The sequence below is a fragment of the Octodon degus genome, unplaced genomic scaffold (genome assembly GCF_000260255.1).
Source record: "Octodon degus isolate 3935 unplaced genomic scaffold, OctDeg1.0 scaffold00017, whole genome shotgun sequence".
NCBI classification, from domain to species: Eukaryota; Metazoa; Chordata; class Mammalia; order Rodentia; family Octodontidae; genus Octodon; species Octodon degus.
The window spans coordinates 3,705,207-3,722,148 of NW_004524593.1; the positions used below are offsets into that span (position 1 = coordinate 3,705,207).

The window sequence follows — 16,942 nt, forward strand, 5'->3', positions numbered from 1 at the left end:
AAGAGTGACACAAACTGTAACATGGACCATACTTTTTTTTTTTTTGGCTTAAACTCTTTAATAGTTTTCTTTTATTTTTTTCAGATTAAATCTTAAATTGTTCACATAGTTTATCAACTCTATTGTAAAATGGCCTTCTTTCTTTCTTTTTTTTTTTTTTTTTTTGCAGAACCGGGGATTGAACTCAGGCCCTTGTGCTTGCCAGGGAAGCGCTTATTCTGCTGAGCCATCTCCCCAGTCCGTGGCCCTCTTTTTTCTATGAGAGCTTTCTATAATCCCTGTCTCCTAGGTTTCTGGGTCTTACCTGGGTTTTTATTTCTTCAAATCAGTCATACTTGTTACTGTCTCAGGATTTTCCATAGACTGTTCTAGAACCAAAGTTAATCTTTTTTGTATACTTTTAAATCATTCAGGAATACTTCTCTGTAGCACCCACTAATTATAGTTAATTATGTGTATGACTATGCAATCAGTAACTCAATTAGATTACAAACTCCATGAGTAGCGATTCTGGGTTCCTTTTCACTACGCTTAATTGCCTATGTTCCCAAGCCACTAGATGAAAACCAGTAGCTTTATAAATCGATAAGTTAGGGGCTGGTGAGATGGCTCAGTGGTCGAAAGCACCTACTTAGAACAAGCTTAGCAAAGCACAGGGACTGCGGTTCAATCCCCCAGCACCACATGCCAGCCAGCCCTGCCCCCTGGTGGGCTGAGCTGGACACACACACACACACACACACACACACACACACAATAAAATTAAAAAAAAAAATAAATGGATAAGTTAAAAGGAGTGAGTTAATGAAAATTCTTTTGATGCCACTGAAATTCATTTTTTATGTTTAGTTCACCAAATAACCTCTGGTTATAATTTATTTGGCTGAATAATCCATACAACTAGGAAGGAAATACTTTATGCAAATAAGTCATGCCACTACCCTATCAGGCACTTATCTTTAAACTAATGAAATATACCTTAGCTTATAAGAATGCTTTTATGAATATGGTTAATGGAGAAACAACTTTACTGAAAGAACACAAAATTAGCTTTTAAAATAAAAACCAGGCTTAGAATTTGTAACATTTTTGGGTAACATTGAGTTAAAACCAGCTGTAAATACTCAAGCAGGAGTTAGTAGAGTCTGCAGCCATACAGATCTTATGAAAAGCAGGTTATTAGTGCATTCAAACTACCGAGTACAACTCACCTCTTGAAAGTTATGTTGAGTGAACTTGTCTGCTATCCTTAGCAACTCACGGCAAGAGTGTGTGTCAGCAAAAGCCCGAATGCCCAGGCAGTTGGATGGATCTAACTGTCTCTTTAAGAATTCACAGCAGGCTTCCTGTATTTCTGCTAGCTGGAGGAGACACGCAGCTGGCAAGAGGGTCTGAACATTGCCTTCTTCTACAGTTATCTGGGAGGTATACGCGAAGTCGATCAGCAGCTCCATCGCCCTCTCGTCTATGTCTCGGATCACCACCTCTGTCTGCCGGCTCTCTGCCAATTCTCCTGTGAACATAGCCCGGAAGTAGGGGCTGCAGGCCGACAGGATGACTCGGTGGGCGTATATCTTCTTCGCGCCCACCGCTAACACCACGTCGCACAGCTCCCGGTGCTTTCTCAGGAGGTTAATCACTTCCAAGGTCTGTCGAGGGTGCTTGTCTGAGATATAGGGCATGCGGGCGGGTTGTGGGACCCCTTCTGGCAGTTTGTTGGGGTCTCCAAGAGTGCAGCGACTTGTTACATCCATTCCAGTCTCTCCTGGTCGAATGCTGGTGCACCTACAGGAATCGGATGGGAAGGAGAAGAGATGGAAACCTTATCAGAAGCTCGCTTCTGCCCTGACGGACTCCTAAGTCCACAAGTAAAGAAATCTGAAATCACCAGAAGGAACTACTTAGCCAAAGCATTCCTTTTTCTAATAAATCTAGAATCTATAAACTTCTTCAAAGCCGCTTGAAGGATAATTGATATTAATTCTAAATTAAAGCACTCTTACTATACAATCTCATAAAATAAAGGATCTTTTTTTTTTTTTTTTGTGGTACTGGGGATTGAACTCAGGACATGTATTCTACTGAGCTATCTCCCCGCACCTGGATAGTTCTTTTTATATCCCAGAAATATCCCGTCTTCAGTCACATCTCTTACAATATTAATGATTTACGAAAAAGATTATTAATTACTTTCTTTGCATAAAACACATCTATATACTTTCACCTTTTAAATCTGGCTGACCCCAAATCTTAACATTTACTATTTTCTGAAACAGCTGATGATTATTTCTCATTTTCACTGGGTGACAGTTTATGTTTTTCTAAGAACTTTTGAAGCTACAGTGTAGAGTTCAGCAGAAAATTTATAAAATATAGCTTCATTTGCATGAAAAGATCTGAAAAAAATAAGCCAGTGTCTAAAAATTAAATTTATATCCAATACTGTATTTCTTGGAATCTATAAATTTTATTACTTTTTTTTACTTTTTAAAGTTTCGAATACTAGGAGAAGATATCATACAATGTCTTTTAAATAAATTGTAAGTCAAAGATACAGTATAAATCTTAGAATAAAAATTAAGATTAAGCAATATTCAGAAAATTAAATGTTTCAAAACAATTGAACTAAGAAAAAGTTTTCATGATAGCAAAGAAGTACTAAGAGTAAAACATAAGATAAATACTGGAATGGCAAGTAAATGACCAGCACTTCTAACAGTTTGAGGATAGGATATCGCACAAAGTTCTAGTGTGTTGTGGGCATGCATAATGACCGTGACAGTTACTGGTGGCTAGGTGTCACTTGTGGAACTGAGCTACAGCTATTTCTTTGAAATCCACCCTGTAGACTCAAGTGGAATCATGACCCATAGGGTGGAAGAGAAGTCCATTTGTAGAGTGTGCTGATGAAAATATTCTGCTGCTGAACACAAAAGAATAACTGAAAGACTACTACTGTATACCTCTTATTCTCCTCTGTTTAATTGTTTGCCCTATTTGGCGGGTTCTTTCCGTTCTCATTCATGGGGCTGTGATCAATTTGCTCCCTCTCTAGAACATCATTTAGTAGTCCGTGTAGGCTTGGCTTTGTCATCATGAAATTCTTTAGTTGTTCTTTGTCATGGAAATACTTCGCTTCTCCATTATATTTGAAAGAGAGTTTTGCAGGATAGATCAGTCTGGGTTGGAATTTGTTTTCTTGCAAGACTTGAAGTACTTTGCTCCATGCTCTTCTTGACTTGATGGTTTGTGAAGAAAAATCTGCCATTATTCTGATGGGTTTTCCTTTAAATGTGATCTGTTTCTTTTCTTTAGTGGCTTTTAGTATACTGTTCCTATGCTGAATTTCTGGGATCTTGATTATTATGTGTCTGGGTGTGGTTTTCATTGGATTGATATTATTTGGAGTTCTATATGCTTCGGTTACAGGAATGGCAGATTGTTGCCCCATATTTGGGAAGTTTTCTGTTATTACTTCTGCCCATATTCTTTTTATATCATTTGTATTGACTCCTTCCTTCTCATTGATGCCTATTAGTCTCACATTGTTCATCTTTGCATCATCTTGCAGGTATTGAATTATTTTTTCCTGCATCCTAGTTGCTTTAAAGAGATCTTTTCTTACTTTTTCACTAGCTGAAATGGTGTCTTTCAGGTCAGAAAGTCTATTTTCACTTTCAAGCAAACGGTTTTGCCAGCTTGTGATTGAGGTTTTAATTTCCTGTATATCACTTTGAACCTGTTTCATAGATTCTATTTCTTTCCTAAATTGTTTATTCAGGGGTCCCATCATTTTTATATTCTCCTCTATTTTTTTATCAGTGTATTCTTTAGAAGCACTTAGTACTTCTTTGATTATAGTTACCACTACATTTTTTAGTTCTAAAATTATTTCTGATCTGATTTCTTCTATACCTTTCTGCAGTTGATTCTTTACTGCCAACGCTATTATTTCAGAGATATCTGGTGTGTGATTTCCAGTTTCCTCAGTGCTAGTGTCTTCTGCATTTGTACTGGGTGGACTCGGGGCCTGAGACTGCATTTTGTTCCTTCTCTTTGTCATTTTGTATACCACTGTCTTCTGACCTTTGGTGTAGAGCTTAGATAGAGTTATTACCTTAGCACCAGGTCCGGATCTATGAAGTTCAGATTCCTCCAGGTGGGTGTTGTTTGGATCTGGCTGCTGCGCTCCACTTCTTTCTGATGCAGGCCTTAGAGCTGAACCCTTTTTGTCTCTCTGGCAAGATGATCTGCTCCTGAATCAGCTGGGTGGGTCTTGCCTCTAGCCTCTTTGCAGGGAGTTCTGCTGAAGAGTTCCGTGCTGGGCCTGCAACCTGGGTCCAATGAGGATCCGCGGGCCCCAGGTCGTCTCACTCACTTGCCAGGCCAGGGTTCTGGGTCTGTTCAGGATCCCGCGCCCCCCGGGTGGTCTCACTCTCTCGCCGGGCCTGCATTCTGGGTCTATTCAGGATCCGGAGGGCCCCGGGTCATCTCTCTCACTCCCTGGGCCTGTGCTTCTGGTCTATTCAGGATCCACTGGCCTGGGTTGTCTCACTTACTCAAATTTTATTACTTAACAAAAGTAGAAATCATCTAAAGCTGCAGTCAAAGAACTCGCAAGTTACCAAGTAAACAAGTTGTGATCAGGTGTCATTGTTCTACATGGGAATTTTAGCCACATTTCTTAAGGTGGGTCCTGGGACTTATATATTTAAAATTTGTGTTTAGTTTTACTTTCTTGAGACAGGGTCTCAGTATGGAGTTCAGGTTGGACTTGAACTCACTCACTTGAACTCATAACAGTCCAGGCTGACCTTGAACTTGTAGTGATCCTCTTGCCTCAGCCTCCCAAGTGCTGGGATCACAGGCATTTTCCACCCTACTCAACAGAATATTAAAAAATTCAAAGATAAGAGAGACCAATGTGATAGCTTCTTGTGTTAGCAAATGACAGTTACTGGAGAAATGTTTTACTTAAAGTGGTATGTAATTTATTTTAAAAAAAGTTTTTCACTTATCCAAATAGGATATGTGATTATGTCTCAAAACTATATAGCTAATTACCATTGTTAAAAGAAATAAAAACATCAAAATAAAGCACACGTTATATAAAGAGAAGGGTATAATCTCCAGGCTGTGGATAATTCTGAGGGTCAAACAATTCAGAGGATTCTTTGGGCAAATAAGAAAGCTTAGAATCAAACTTTGACTATGATACTGAAGAAAAGTGAGTATTAATTATACAAATATATACTATGTTTTTAGCCAGTGAGAAAAGCTTTGAGTAATTTTGTTACAGTACTTACATTTCTAAAAAGTTGTTCAACCAACTGTATGATTTTGCGGGGAAGAAGTGTGGTAACAATAAAGTTAACTATAATACTTTGTTTTTAAGAAGGAAAAGTAAAATATCTGAGAAACCACTCAGAGAGAAATTGATAATATGAAAAGTTAAAATTATGTCTCTACATAAATTTGAGTCAAATTGTTAGTATCTTAAAACACTTCATTGTATCAAGATTTTTTCTTCTTTTTTCCTAAGTCTAGTGGCTCTGACTGCTGGGTCTACGGTTCTTCTGTTCTAATTCTGAGACTTACTTAGACTATGTCTAGCAATTGTTAATGGAGGTAGCCTGAAATTCTATTACTGATTGTTGCTGCAAAAGTCACTTTTTTTTTTTTTTTTTTTTTTTGTGGAACCGGGGATTGAACACAGGCCCTTGATCTTGCCAGGCAAGCACATATTCTACTGAGCCATCTCCCTGCTTATCTTGATTCCTAGTTCCTTTAGCTCTAAAATGCATATCTACCTCCTAAAATAAAGGTAAGTGAGAACAGTAGGTGCTTGTTACATATTAAATCATTTTAAATTATAGCTCCTGTACTAAAACTATCCACATTCCTTTTAAATAAGGTAAGTGCATTCATCCATATTAAAAATTCAACCTGACCTAATCTACTTCAATTAATATTTAAATGAATTTTAAATTAATTACAATTGTGCAAATCTGGGCATTCAGTTTATCTTAGAAATATTTTTTTTTAAAGTTTATGAAAATAAAAAGTTAAGTGCTCTACCACTGAGCTACATCCTGGCACTTCTTTATTTTGGGACAAGACCTCACTAATTTGTCTGGGCTGGCCTTAAACTTATCATTCTCTCGAGTAGCTAGGAGTACAAGCATGTAGCACCATGCCCAGCAATGTTTACTATTTTAACTCTGAGGAGTCTCTAGATTAAGATTTTGTTAAATTCGTTTGGGTCTAGAAATATCACATACACAATAAGCCTCCTTGAACAGTACATTTATCAAATTGGCAAATGTGTCTGTAACACCGAGGCCTTCCCATGATTACACAAGTGCATAGGCATATTAACATTATTCGATATTTATTTATGTATTTAGTGCAGGATCTACAGGGTCTCATATGTAGATCTGACTCGTAGTGATCCTCCTGTTTCCAGCCTCCCAAACTCTGGGATTATAGGTGCGCGCCACGACACCCAGTCTCAACTGCCATCTCAGCACACCCCAGGGGCAGGGCCAGCACAGCTTGTGGTGCTGGGGATAGAATCCCAGCCCGTGCTCTGCCTAAGCAGGTGCTCTAGTCTACTGAGCTACTTGGCCAGCCCACATTCTTTGATTTTTAAATAAGTAGCTTTCTAAAATTTTATTTTCTTATTGGCTTTCTAGAGGTTTAGACTTTTAATAGTATAAATAGCGACAAGATTTAGTTATAAAATTTAGTTCCTCACAAAAAGCATTATAATATGAAACAGCATAAGAAAATGGTATGCATTCCATTTAGTTCCTCATGCTGCAATGCTGAGAGCATATATATATATATATATATATATATATATATATATATATATATGTATTTCCCTTTGTAACCTGTAGATTATATCAAAAGTATAAGACTACAGAGTTCAGCCTGAAGTCTTATGGTTCTGGAGCCACAAGTGCAGAGAGGTATAAGAAGGGAGAAAGAAAAAAAATATCCTTCCTTTTAGGTTATTCTAAAATTTGTTGTTGCTGCTGTTTTGGATTTTTAGGATTTTTTTTTTTTTGCTCCAAATGCCTTCAGGGCAGGTTTGGCTGGCTTGAGTTGTGGGGATGGAACCACAGCAACCTGAGCCTGACTGCTTTGTTGAAGCAGCCACTTAAAGAACTGAGCTAAGGGGCAGGCTCCCATGTTTTGGATTTTTAAATAAACATTTTAGGGTGGGTTAATAGTTGGAGCTTAGGGAGCTACTTGTGTATGTCACTGTGGAAATGTGCTAAGTTAGGTATATATTTAAGTATGTGTGGCCAAATTGTGTTAAAGAATCTACTCCTTAGAGGCTGAAATAATTATTTTCCTTTAAAAATGATCTGAAGAAAAGAGGAGGAAGGTCTATAAATTACTCAGATTTGGTGAACACTGCATTGTAGGATTACACACACACACACACACACACACACACACACAAATTTTACAAACTGATGCTCTCTTTCATGTGAAAACTGGTGTTCTTTGCTCATTACCCAGTTTGGAGACTGGAGATCTAAATGTGGAATGGAATGGATGACTGGATCAGCTAGCCTACTATCTTCCTTTTACAAATGAACCAGTTTGGTTAACTCAAGACCATAAAGCTTTCTGTAGCACAGAAGGTCTCCTAAAGCTTTTGGATAAGCTTTTAGAATAAATTTAGCTGTTTTCTACAGCTATCTCCTGAGGTGTATGCATATTTAATAATTGTGATTCCTGAGAGTTCTAGGGAAAGAAAGAAGAGTTTTAGGGTTACTTAGCAATTCAAATAAGGTTTTTCTTATTATCTTTTTAGTGTATTTGGTACAGGGTCTCACTATGCAAATCGGACTCATAGTGATCCTGTTTTCAGCCTCCCAGGACTGGAATTACAGGCGTGCACCACCAAGCCCGGTCTCAGTGGCAGGCTCAGTGCACCTGAGGGTGGGGTGGGGCAGGGCTGGCGTGGTATGTGGTGCTGAGGATCGAATCCCTGGTCCCTACACTTGCCTAAGCAGGTGCTTAGTCCACTGAGCTATTTCGCCAGCCCTGAGGGTTTTTCTTATTAATTACCCAAGCTCTTTAAAGGTCAAGGAAATAGCACTGAAAAATAATACAGATTTGGATTTAGTTATCATGATGAACTTCATTAATTATTAGAAGAGTCAACCTGGAAAAAGAGGCCCACAAGACGAATTTTAGATTTAAGGAAAGAAGCATTAAAAAACTGAACTTAAATCTTCCCTCTTCTAGCTAAAAATAACTGGTATGGTAAGAAATTATTATTATTACCTTTATTTCGGGGATCTAGCCCCTTGCCCCTGCATTTTCCTAAGCAGGTGCTTTAATCTGCTGAGCTATTTGGCCAGCCCTAATTTTTCCAACTTTTAACCTCTGTTGTCCCTCAGACTTCATTCTTCAATTTTGGGGAACACAAGCTCTGCCTGACATTTAGCAGGTTAAGAATTACATTATTTCACCTATATCAGATGAAATGCCAGATAGAATGCTTGTCTAGCATGCATGAGGCCCTTGGTTTAATAATCCACAGGACCAAAAAAGTAAATATTTCTATAATTATCAAACGACATAAGTACATGAAGTAAAGAGAAACTATGCCTCTCAGTTAAAATGCTAATTATTCTTTTAACAAATACTTCACAGATAGTTACTAATTGCTTACAACATACAAAGCTATGGACTATGGAAGATTCAAAGGTGTACTGAAGGGCGGCTGGGAAAGCTAATTACCTATATGGGAAGATAAATGCCAGAAAAAGGGTATCAAGGACAAAAAACATGGTTCAGACAAGAGAATTGTGGAGGATGACAGTTATGTTTAGAACCTTGATGGTGGTAATGGTGTCATAGGTTTAAACTCAACAAAATATACATATTAAAAATGTTCATTTATATAATTATATCTCAATACATTTCGAAAAACGTAGTTCAGAAAGACAAAATGTATGCAGTATTAACATCAGGGAGATCCTGGGTCTGACAAAGATATATACCTTTGTAGATTACTACAAAGGCATATATTTTGCTGTAAAATAGTACTATCACTCTAGATTTTTCCAGAATTTAAATGAAATGTCGCACATGCATAGTCTAGGTTATTATACTGACATTCCTGAATCTAGATTCTTTAAGCTGTCCTCTGGTGTATAATTTATCCAAAGGAACCTTGGGCTGGGGAGATAGCTCAGTAGAATAAGTGCTTGCCTGGCAAGTGCAAGGTCCTGAGTCCAATCCCCAGGACAGCAAAAAAAAAAAAAAAAAAAAAAACCATGTTACATAAAAAGGGAGTGGGTAACTCAAACATTCTGATCACTGGGTCAGCCTCATGTGAGACTCTCCTAGACCTTAGTTATCTACGACTATATTGACATAATTAAATCACTGGTCTGTAGGGGATACATGCTACCAGTTTGTTTAGCCTTAGAGTTGTAGCACTGATAAGAACTATAGTATGATAAAATGGAAGGGTGTTGACTCCTTAGAAGTTCAAATAGAAACTACATATGTTAAAAAATGTTCAACATCTCTGGGATTATAGAAATGCAAAACTCAACACTGAGATCCTATCTTATTCCTGAAAGAATGGCCGCCTCAGGATGTCATCACACGATGACAAAAGCTGGCCAGTCTACAAGAAAAAGGAATCCTTCTATATTGTTGGTGGGAATCTAAACTAGTAAACTGCTATGGAAACCCGTATGAAGATTCTTCTTAAAATTTAAAATAGAGGGGGCCTGGCCCTAGCTCAGTCCTTTCAGTGGCTGCTTCCACAAAGCCGTCAGCCTCAGGTTGCTGGAGTTCGAACCTCACAACTCTCCTGCTGGCCAAAAGTGCCCTGAAGGCATTCAAGGAACAACAACAACAAAAAATTTAAAATAGAAGGGCTGGTCAGATAGCTTAGCAGACTAAAGCGCCTGCTTAGGCAGAGTACAGCAGCTGGGGTTCCATCCCTGGGGTGCCGTGCCAGCCCTGCTCGCAGGGCGCACTGAGACTATGATTGAAACTGGGCATGGTGCCGTGTCTGTAATCCCAGCGCTTGGGAGGCTGAAAACTGGAGAATCACTATGAGTCTGATCTACATAGTGAGACCCTGTAGACTTTGTATTAAATACATAAAAAAAATTAAAATAGAAATTCAGTGTTTTTTTTTTTTTTTTTTTAAGTGTTACTGGGTATTGAACTCAGGACCTTGCCAGGCAAGCATTATTCTACTGAGCTATCTCTCCAGTCCTAGAAATTCAATTTGATCTAGCTATTCTCCTTCCAGGTACCTTCTCAACAGAAATAAAGACATCACAGTACAGTGGTACTTGCACAGTCATGTTTATAGCAATACAAGTCATAGTAACTAAATCTGAAAAAGTGGTATTCATACACAATGGAGTACTAGTTTGCCATAAAGAAAGATATACTTGACTTATTTGTAGGAAAACAGATGCACCTTGAGACAATAATTGTAGGTGAAATAAATGAGACACACAAGCTTAAGTTTCATATGGCTTCTTTTATATTAAAGAATTATAAATTATCTTATAGAGAGCAAATTAAAAGACAATTGGAAATGGGAACACAGATTTCTTTTTCTTTTCTTTTTTTTTTCAAATGGGAAGGAGGGAAGGGTCAGGGAGATTCAAAAGAAATTAGGGCATGTTATGTACATGTATCAACCTCCCATGAGCAATGTAATCATGAAGTGCTACAAATAGGTACTAATGAAAGTTAAAATGAAAATAATGCAAGGATATTAAAAGAGTCCCTTGGGGGGAAGAGGAAAACCAAATAAAAGGACTTTCTAGGAAGCAAAATCTACATACATTATAAAGGCATAAGAACAAAGAACATGGTTTTTCCTTTTGCCAACAGCAACTCATTTTTCCTAAGTACATATTTATAGATCAAGTTTTTATATACTCACTGTTAGCCTATAGGTGATGCTGTATTCTGGGGTACAAAGTGCTCACAATTTCCAGCATCTGGTTACAAACAGTATTGTTTATGTTTGACAATTTAAAGACTGAAACATAAAGCTGAGCAGTTAAAGGATAATTTTACCACCCACATAAACAATCAGGCAAGCTTTTAACAGTGCTAAACTGCCTTGTATGTAGGAGATGCTAAAAGAATAAATCATAATCTTAAATGTGGTATAGTCAAGTTTCTTTTAAAAAGGCATCACTAAAGATAGAAAACCAAGGTCTGGGGAAATAGCTCATAGAATAAGCACTTGCCTGGCAAGCACAAAGTCCTGGTTTCAATCCCCAGCACCTTAAAAAAAAAAAAAAAAAAGAAAAAAGAAAAAAGAAAAAAAGAAAAAGAAAACCAATCTAAAAATTCCTATAATATTGGCATTAAATGTTAAAATTAGAGTACTACTGTTGCAATTCTGATTATATAAAATTAACTTGAGGTACTGAACTCAAGACATTCTTACTTTACCTCGGTACAATGTAAGCTAATTTCTACATATCTTTTCAAAATATACCATAGCAAAATATATACATACCCTGTGCTATTACTGCATTTGTGTGTGTGGGCATGTGCATAGGGTCTATAAAAGTTCTGCTTTTTGTTTGTCTTTTTGAGACAGGGTCTCACTATGCAGTTCAGGCTGGCCTTAAGCTCACTAGTCCAAGCTGGTCTTGAACTTGCATGATCTATCTGTCTCAGCCTCCTGAGTGCTGGGATTATAGGTATGTGTCACCATACACAGTGTAAATGTGTGTTTTTAAAAATTTAAACTCATCATTTTCAGCATGTCCAAAGGATCTTTTAACAGAAAGTGTTTTCTGTATGTTTTTCTGAGTGCCTCTGAAGGAACATTATAATAAGAGATCAAGAACCATTGTGTTCACACCTTGCTATATATATATTCACAACTTCATCCAGTTTGACTAGGTTTTTTTGGGTTTTTTTTTTTTGGCAGAGCTGGGGATTGAACTCAGGCCCTTGAGCTTGCCAGGCAAGTGCTTATTCAACTGAGCTATCTCCCCAGCCCCTCCAGTTTGACTAGGGACTCAGAAATACTGCTGGATAAAACTGCTTGTCCAGGTGATATTAAAGAGCACATAAATATAATAGCATGAATTCCTCACAGCTGGTTTTATTCAGCAGAACAGATCAGAGAATATAAATTCCTCAATTAATCTAGAGCTGGGAAGTGCCAGACTCTAAGGATGTGGGAGATAACTTGAAAAAATAAATGAAGCTACGCTGATTTGAAGAAGAGATGTAAGAGGCATTCAGGAGACTATGGGCAGAGAACAAATTATTAGGACTGAAGGTTTCAGAGTTTTTCTGAGTGATAACAAGAGTAAACTGCTAGAACAAATGAAAGTTAAAATCATACAGGGCCGGTGAGATAGCTCAGCGGCCTACGTGCCTGGTTAGGCAAGTGTAGGAACCAGGGTTTGATCGCAGGCATCACATGCCACGCTGGCCCTGCTCCCGGGTACACTGAGCCGGCCACTGAAACCAGGCGTGGGGGTGCTTATAATCCCAAGCACTGGGGAGGCTGAAGGCAGGAGAATAATGAGTCTGAGCTGCATAGTGAGACCCTGTACCAAATAATTTTTTTAAAAAAATCATAGCTGTTTAAGCATATAAGGAAAATAGCAAAGCATGGTGGCACTTGCCTATAATCCCAGCACTTGGAGGCTGAGGCAGAAGGATCAAAAGTTGGAGCCCAACTAGGGCAACTTAGCAAGACCTTGTCTCAGAAAATAAAAAGGGGCTGGGAATGCAGTTCAGTGTGAAGGCTCTGGGCTCAGCCCTCAGCACCACCAAAGAGGGAGGAGGAGGAGGAGGGTTAGGGGGAGGAGAAGGGAGGCGACGAACTGTAGGCGTAATAAATGGATGGATGGATCACCTCTTCAATACTGATAGCTACTTCACATTTATTATGGGAGCCTTAAAAAGAAGACTGAGTTGAGCCTACCCTCATTTATAGCACTAAATATACTTGCATAGTGAGAGTTGAACAATCAAATCCTCAAAGCAGAATACCCCAAAGCACCAGTTCTGCTTACCTGAGGGCATCCTCTATGCCCTCTATCTTCCTTATCTTATCCTAAACCAGAAAGCCAGGCTGCCTATTTTGTATCTCAAAATAGGTTGAGAATGTTTTAGCCCCAAGGCATTTCCTCACTACTTATTAGATGAAATGAGTGTAAACTTTGGCCCAGTGATCACAGCAAGAGGAAAGACAAATAGTCACACAAACAAGTTGGTCTCTCTGTGTTCAGAAAGCAAAAGCCACCCTATAATGCTTCTCAGTACCTTGTGCTGTCACCTCTCTGGCCAAACAATCTAACCGAGGCACCCCCAAACGTGAAGACTAAGAAATCAAGCATAGCACTTAATTTTCTTGTGGCCTCAGCAAAGGCAGAAAAGGAAGACATGTTGCACAAGCCAATCTTTGGTACATTAGGGAACATCAAATCAAGCAAGCTTATCTTCCACTAATTTTAAGCATGCTTTTCAGACTGTGTAGAACAAGAAAAATTCTGCGATCTGAGTGGAACATTTTAGCTTTTGAAACTGAACTCAAGGAATAGTTCATCTAATCTTTACTGTGGGAAAAAAAAATTGTCAATAAAAACTCTAGATATATCTATATCTATCTTTTTTTTTTTTTTTTTGGTGTAATGGGCGACTGAACTCAGACCCTTGCACTTGCCAGGGAAGTGCTTATTCCACTGAGCCATCTCCCTGGCCCAGATATAATTAAATAAGACCAAACAGTTAAAACTTCCTATCCATTTTAGAACAGGAAGTTCTACAGGACCTTCCTCTTAGGCCCACCTTAAATACCGCTGCTTTTCCTAAGGCTTCTGTTCTTGGTGTTCGTCTTTCTTGCCACTCTGCCCTCATTCATGTCTGAAGTCTGAAGCACCACCTGCATAGTGAAGACTCATTCTTTTAAAACAAGCTCTATCCCAAATCTTTCTTCTCTCAGAGCCACAATCCAGTTACACACCAGATGTTTTGGAACCAGGGATTGAACTCACGCTCTTGTGCTTGCCAGGCAAGGGCTTATTCTACTGAGCCATCTCCCTGATCACACCAGATGTTTCTATGAGGCTTTTTCCCCAGGACTTGTGCATGCCACCCAAGGTTCTGCCACTGAGCTCCATCCTCAGCCCTAGATATATTAATCTTAAGGTGTCTGAAACTGAATCTGTTCTCGGCTTGATACTCTACATCTTCTTGTGTTTTTAAATTCACATGATGGAAGCATCCAGTTTTCTAAGCCAGACTGTTGGAGTCATTACATCATTTTATTTTCTTCACTCCACATTTATCAAATCCTTTTGACTTTATTATTAAACAAATTCCATCCTCTCCTCTCAATGTCCATAGCCACCGATCTAGCTCAAGTGCTTACCATATTCCACTTAAACTATCACAACTCCTTTAAGTTAATTTCTTTGCAACAATCTCTTCCTTCTTTCCTATTCATTCCTGTGTGCGTAAAAACAATGAAAAGTCAAGGTCTTAACAGGTCCACTGGCTCTTGTTTTGAAACAGGGTCTCACTATGTTGTTCAAGCTGGCCTTGAACTCATTATAATGTAGCCCAGCCTCAAAATCATGGTGATTCTCCTGCCTCATCCTCCACAGGGCTGGAATTAAAAGTGTGTGCCATCATGCCTGGCGTCCACTGGCTCTTAACCATCTAAAGGATAAAGGTGAGATTCCCATGGTTACAGTTATGGAGACATAATGTTTTTTTCCTATTTCTATTTTCCTCCCATATACCTTATACTCCAGATATACTCACCATTCATTCTGTATGTGTCAGATACTTCTGGGTCTTGAATCTTGTTTGGTTTTGTTTTTGAAAAAAACTTCCATTTATGATGTTCTGAATTAAACCTTTTTCTTTTTCCAGTGCTGGGGATTGAACCTAGGGACTTCTGCATGTTAGACAAGTGCTCCACCACTGAGCTACAGTCCTAGTCCTTAATTCTGTTCTTCAGAAGTAAATCTCATCCTTTTCAGAAGACCCAGCTCAGCTAGCCCCATCTTGTGCTCCTCTCCTGGGGGCCAGAGCAGAGGCTCCCCACTTTGGGTGTAATCTCTAGTAAACACCCCGTAGTATTATGATGCCCATTTCTACCACTTCGTATGTAAGAGCCCACAGTCATGGACCAAGTAGCAAATAAATACCTGGTGAGTGAATAACCCAATTTCTAATAAAATAAGGCTGTATCTAATTTATATATTTAAGGAAAGAAGAAACTATAAAGTTAGAATACCTTAAACATTTATCATTTGTGTTGAGAATCTCTGAACTCCTCTTTTAGTTCTTTATAAAATATACGATATATTGTAAACTATAGTTATCCCACTGTGGATTCTGTAAAACACTGGAACTTTTTCTTGCCATCTAATTTTGGTACCCATTATCCAATCTCCCTGCATCACCTCCTCCCATTTCATTACATCTATTCTACATTTTAGACCTTATTTACTCTTTCAGTTTCTCATGCCAGGGAGACAATATGATGTTTATACATGTAAGTCTGATTTATTTCACTTATCAGTATGGTCTGAAGTTATATCTATTTATTTATAAAAGTCTCAAGCTTATCCTTCTTAGTGGCTGAGTAGTACTCCACTGTATAAAAATACCACCTCTACTTTATTCATTCCTCAATTGATAGGCATTTGGGTTGATTCTGAGATGTAGCCTTTACAAATTGTGCTGTTATAGACATAAGTGCATATATGTTGTGGTATGTTATTTAAAAAAATTTTTTTTTGAATAGGGTCTTGTAGGGAGCTGCGTATAACCGCGCCCTGAGATGGTGCCGGTTTCCGCCTTCCACCCCCTCAGGGGGTGAGCGCTCCTGGTAGTAAACAACTCCATAAAAGGCCAAGGCTTGGGCTAATGCATTGCTTCCGCATACCTGGACCAATGGACAGTACATACGTGGCACCCTATGGTTGGAAGCCCTGAGACTTATAAGCTAAGAGCAGGGGCCTCGGGAGAGGGAGAAGACAGACGTGGGAGAGCAATAAAGAGCTGCGCAGACACAACCAGTGGTCGCGTCTTCCTTGCTGGCAAGGCCGCGCGCGACAGGGTCTTGCTGTGTTTTCAGGTTGGTTTTGAACTCACTGTGTAGTTCAGGTTGCCCTTGAACTTGTGATCCTCCTGACTCAGCCCCGTGAATGCTAGGATTAAAGGTGTGTGCCCAGAAGTAGTTCTAAATTTAGTGTTTTGAGGACCGTCCATACTGCCTTCCATAGTGGCTGTACTAATTTATATCTTACAAGGAAACTGATAATTACTTTGATTGGATCATTGTACACTGTATACATGTAAAGAATTATCACACTGTACCACATAAATGTATACCACTAAAAAATAATTTTGAATAGAAAAAAGGCAGAAAGAAGGCCTTTAAAAATATTCTTTTCCTGTTCAAAGAACATTTTTTTTAAAGGAAAAAAGTCCATAGAGACTGTTCATTCAGTTACTCAGAAATCACTAGGAACAAGGCAGTACAAATATCTGAAGACACATGAGACTCAGAGAGCTCACATTTTAGTAAGGAGTGTGAACAAGTACTCAAATAATCTCTACATAAGCCACGACTTCTCACCCGACTTCTTTAATAGCAGCTGAGTACAAACTCAACATTATAGACACTGCCTTCTGAGGTGCTGCAGCGAAAATGTAAGTGCAACAAGAAAAAGGTAGAGAGATTTGATCAGAACTAGCTGTAGGCATCAAGGGAAAAATGGCAGCCATAGAGCAGTGCCTCTGGCTAACTGAAGGAGACACAGAAAGAAACGCAGTTCAATTAATGGCACTAAATTATCCAACGTGATTTCGAATAACTGACAGCATTATATAATAAAGCAAGAAAAAAGGAACAGGTAAAGAGTGATTAAGTGAATAT

General features: G+C 38.7%; 1 protein-coding gene across 3 annotated transcripts in view; it reads right to left on the minus strand.

The window, feature by feature from the left end:
* The window catches only part of Klhl20 (kelch like family member 20), a 52,338-nt gene that overhangs the window by 32,736 nt on the left and 2,660 nt on the right, over positions 1-16,942 (minus strand). For all 3 annotated transcript variants that reach the window (XM_023710380.1, XM_023710378.1, XM_023710379.1), the window contains exon 3: positions 1,212-1,785. In XM_023710380.1, the coding sequence (XP_023566148.1) occupies positions 1,212-1,785 (574 nt within the window). The remainder of the gene's footprint in view (positions 1-1,211; positions 1,786-16,942) is intronic.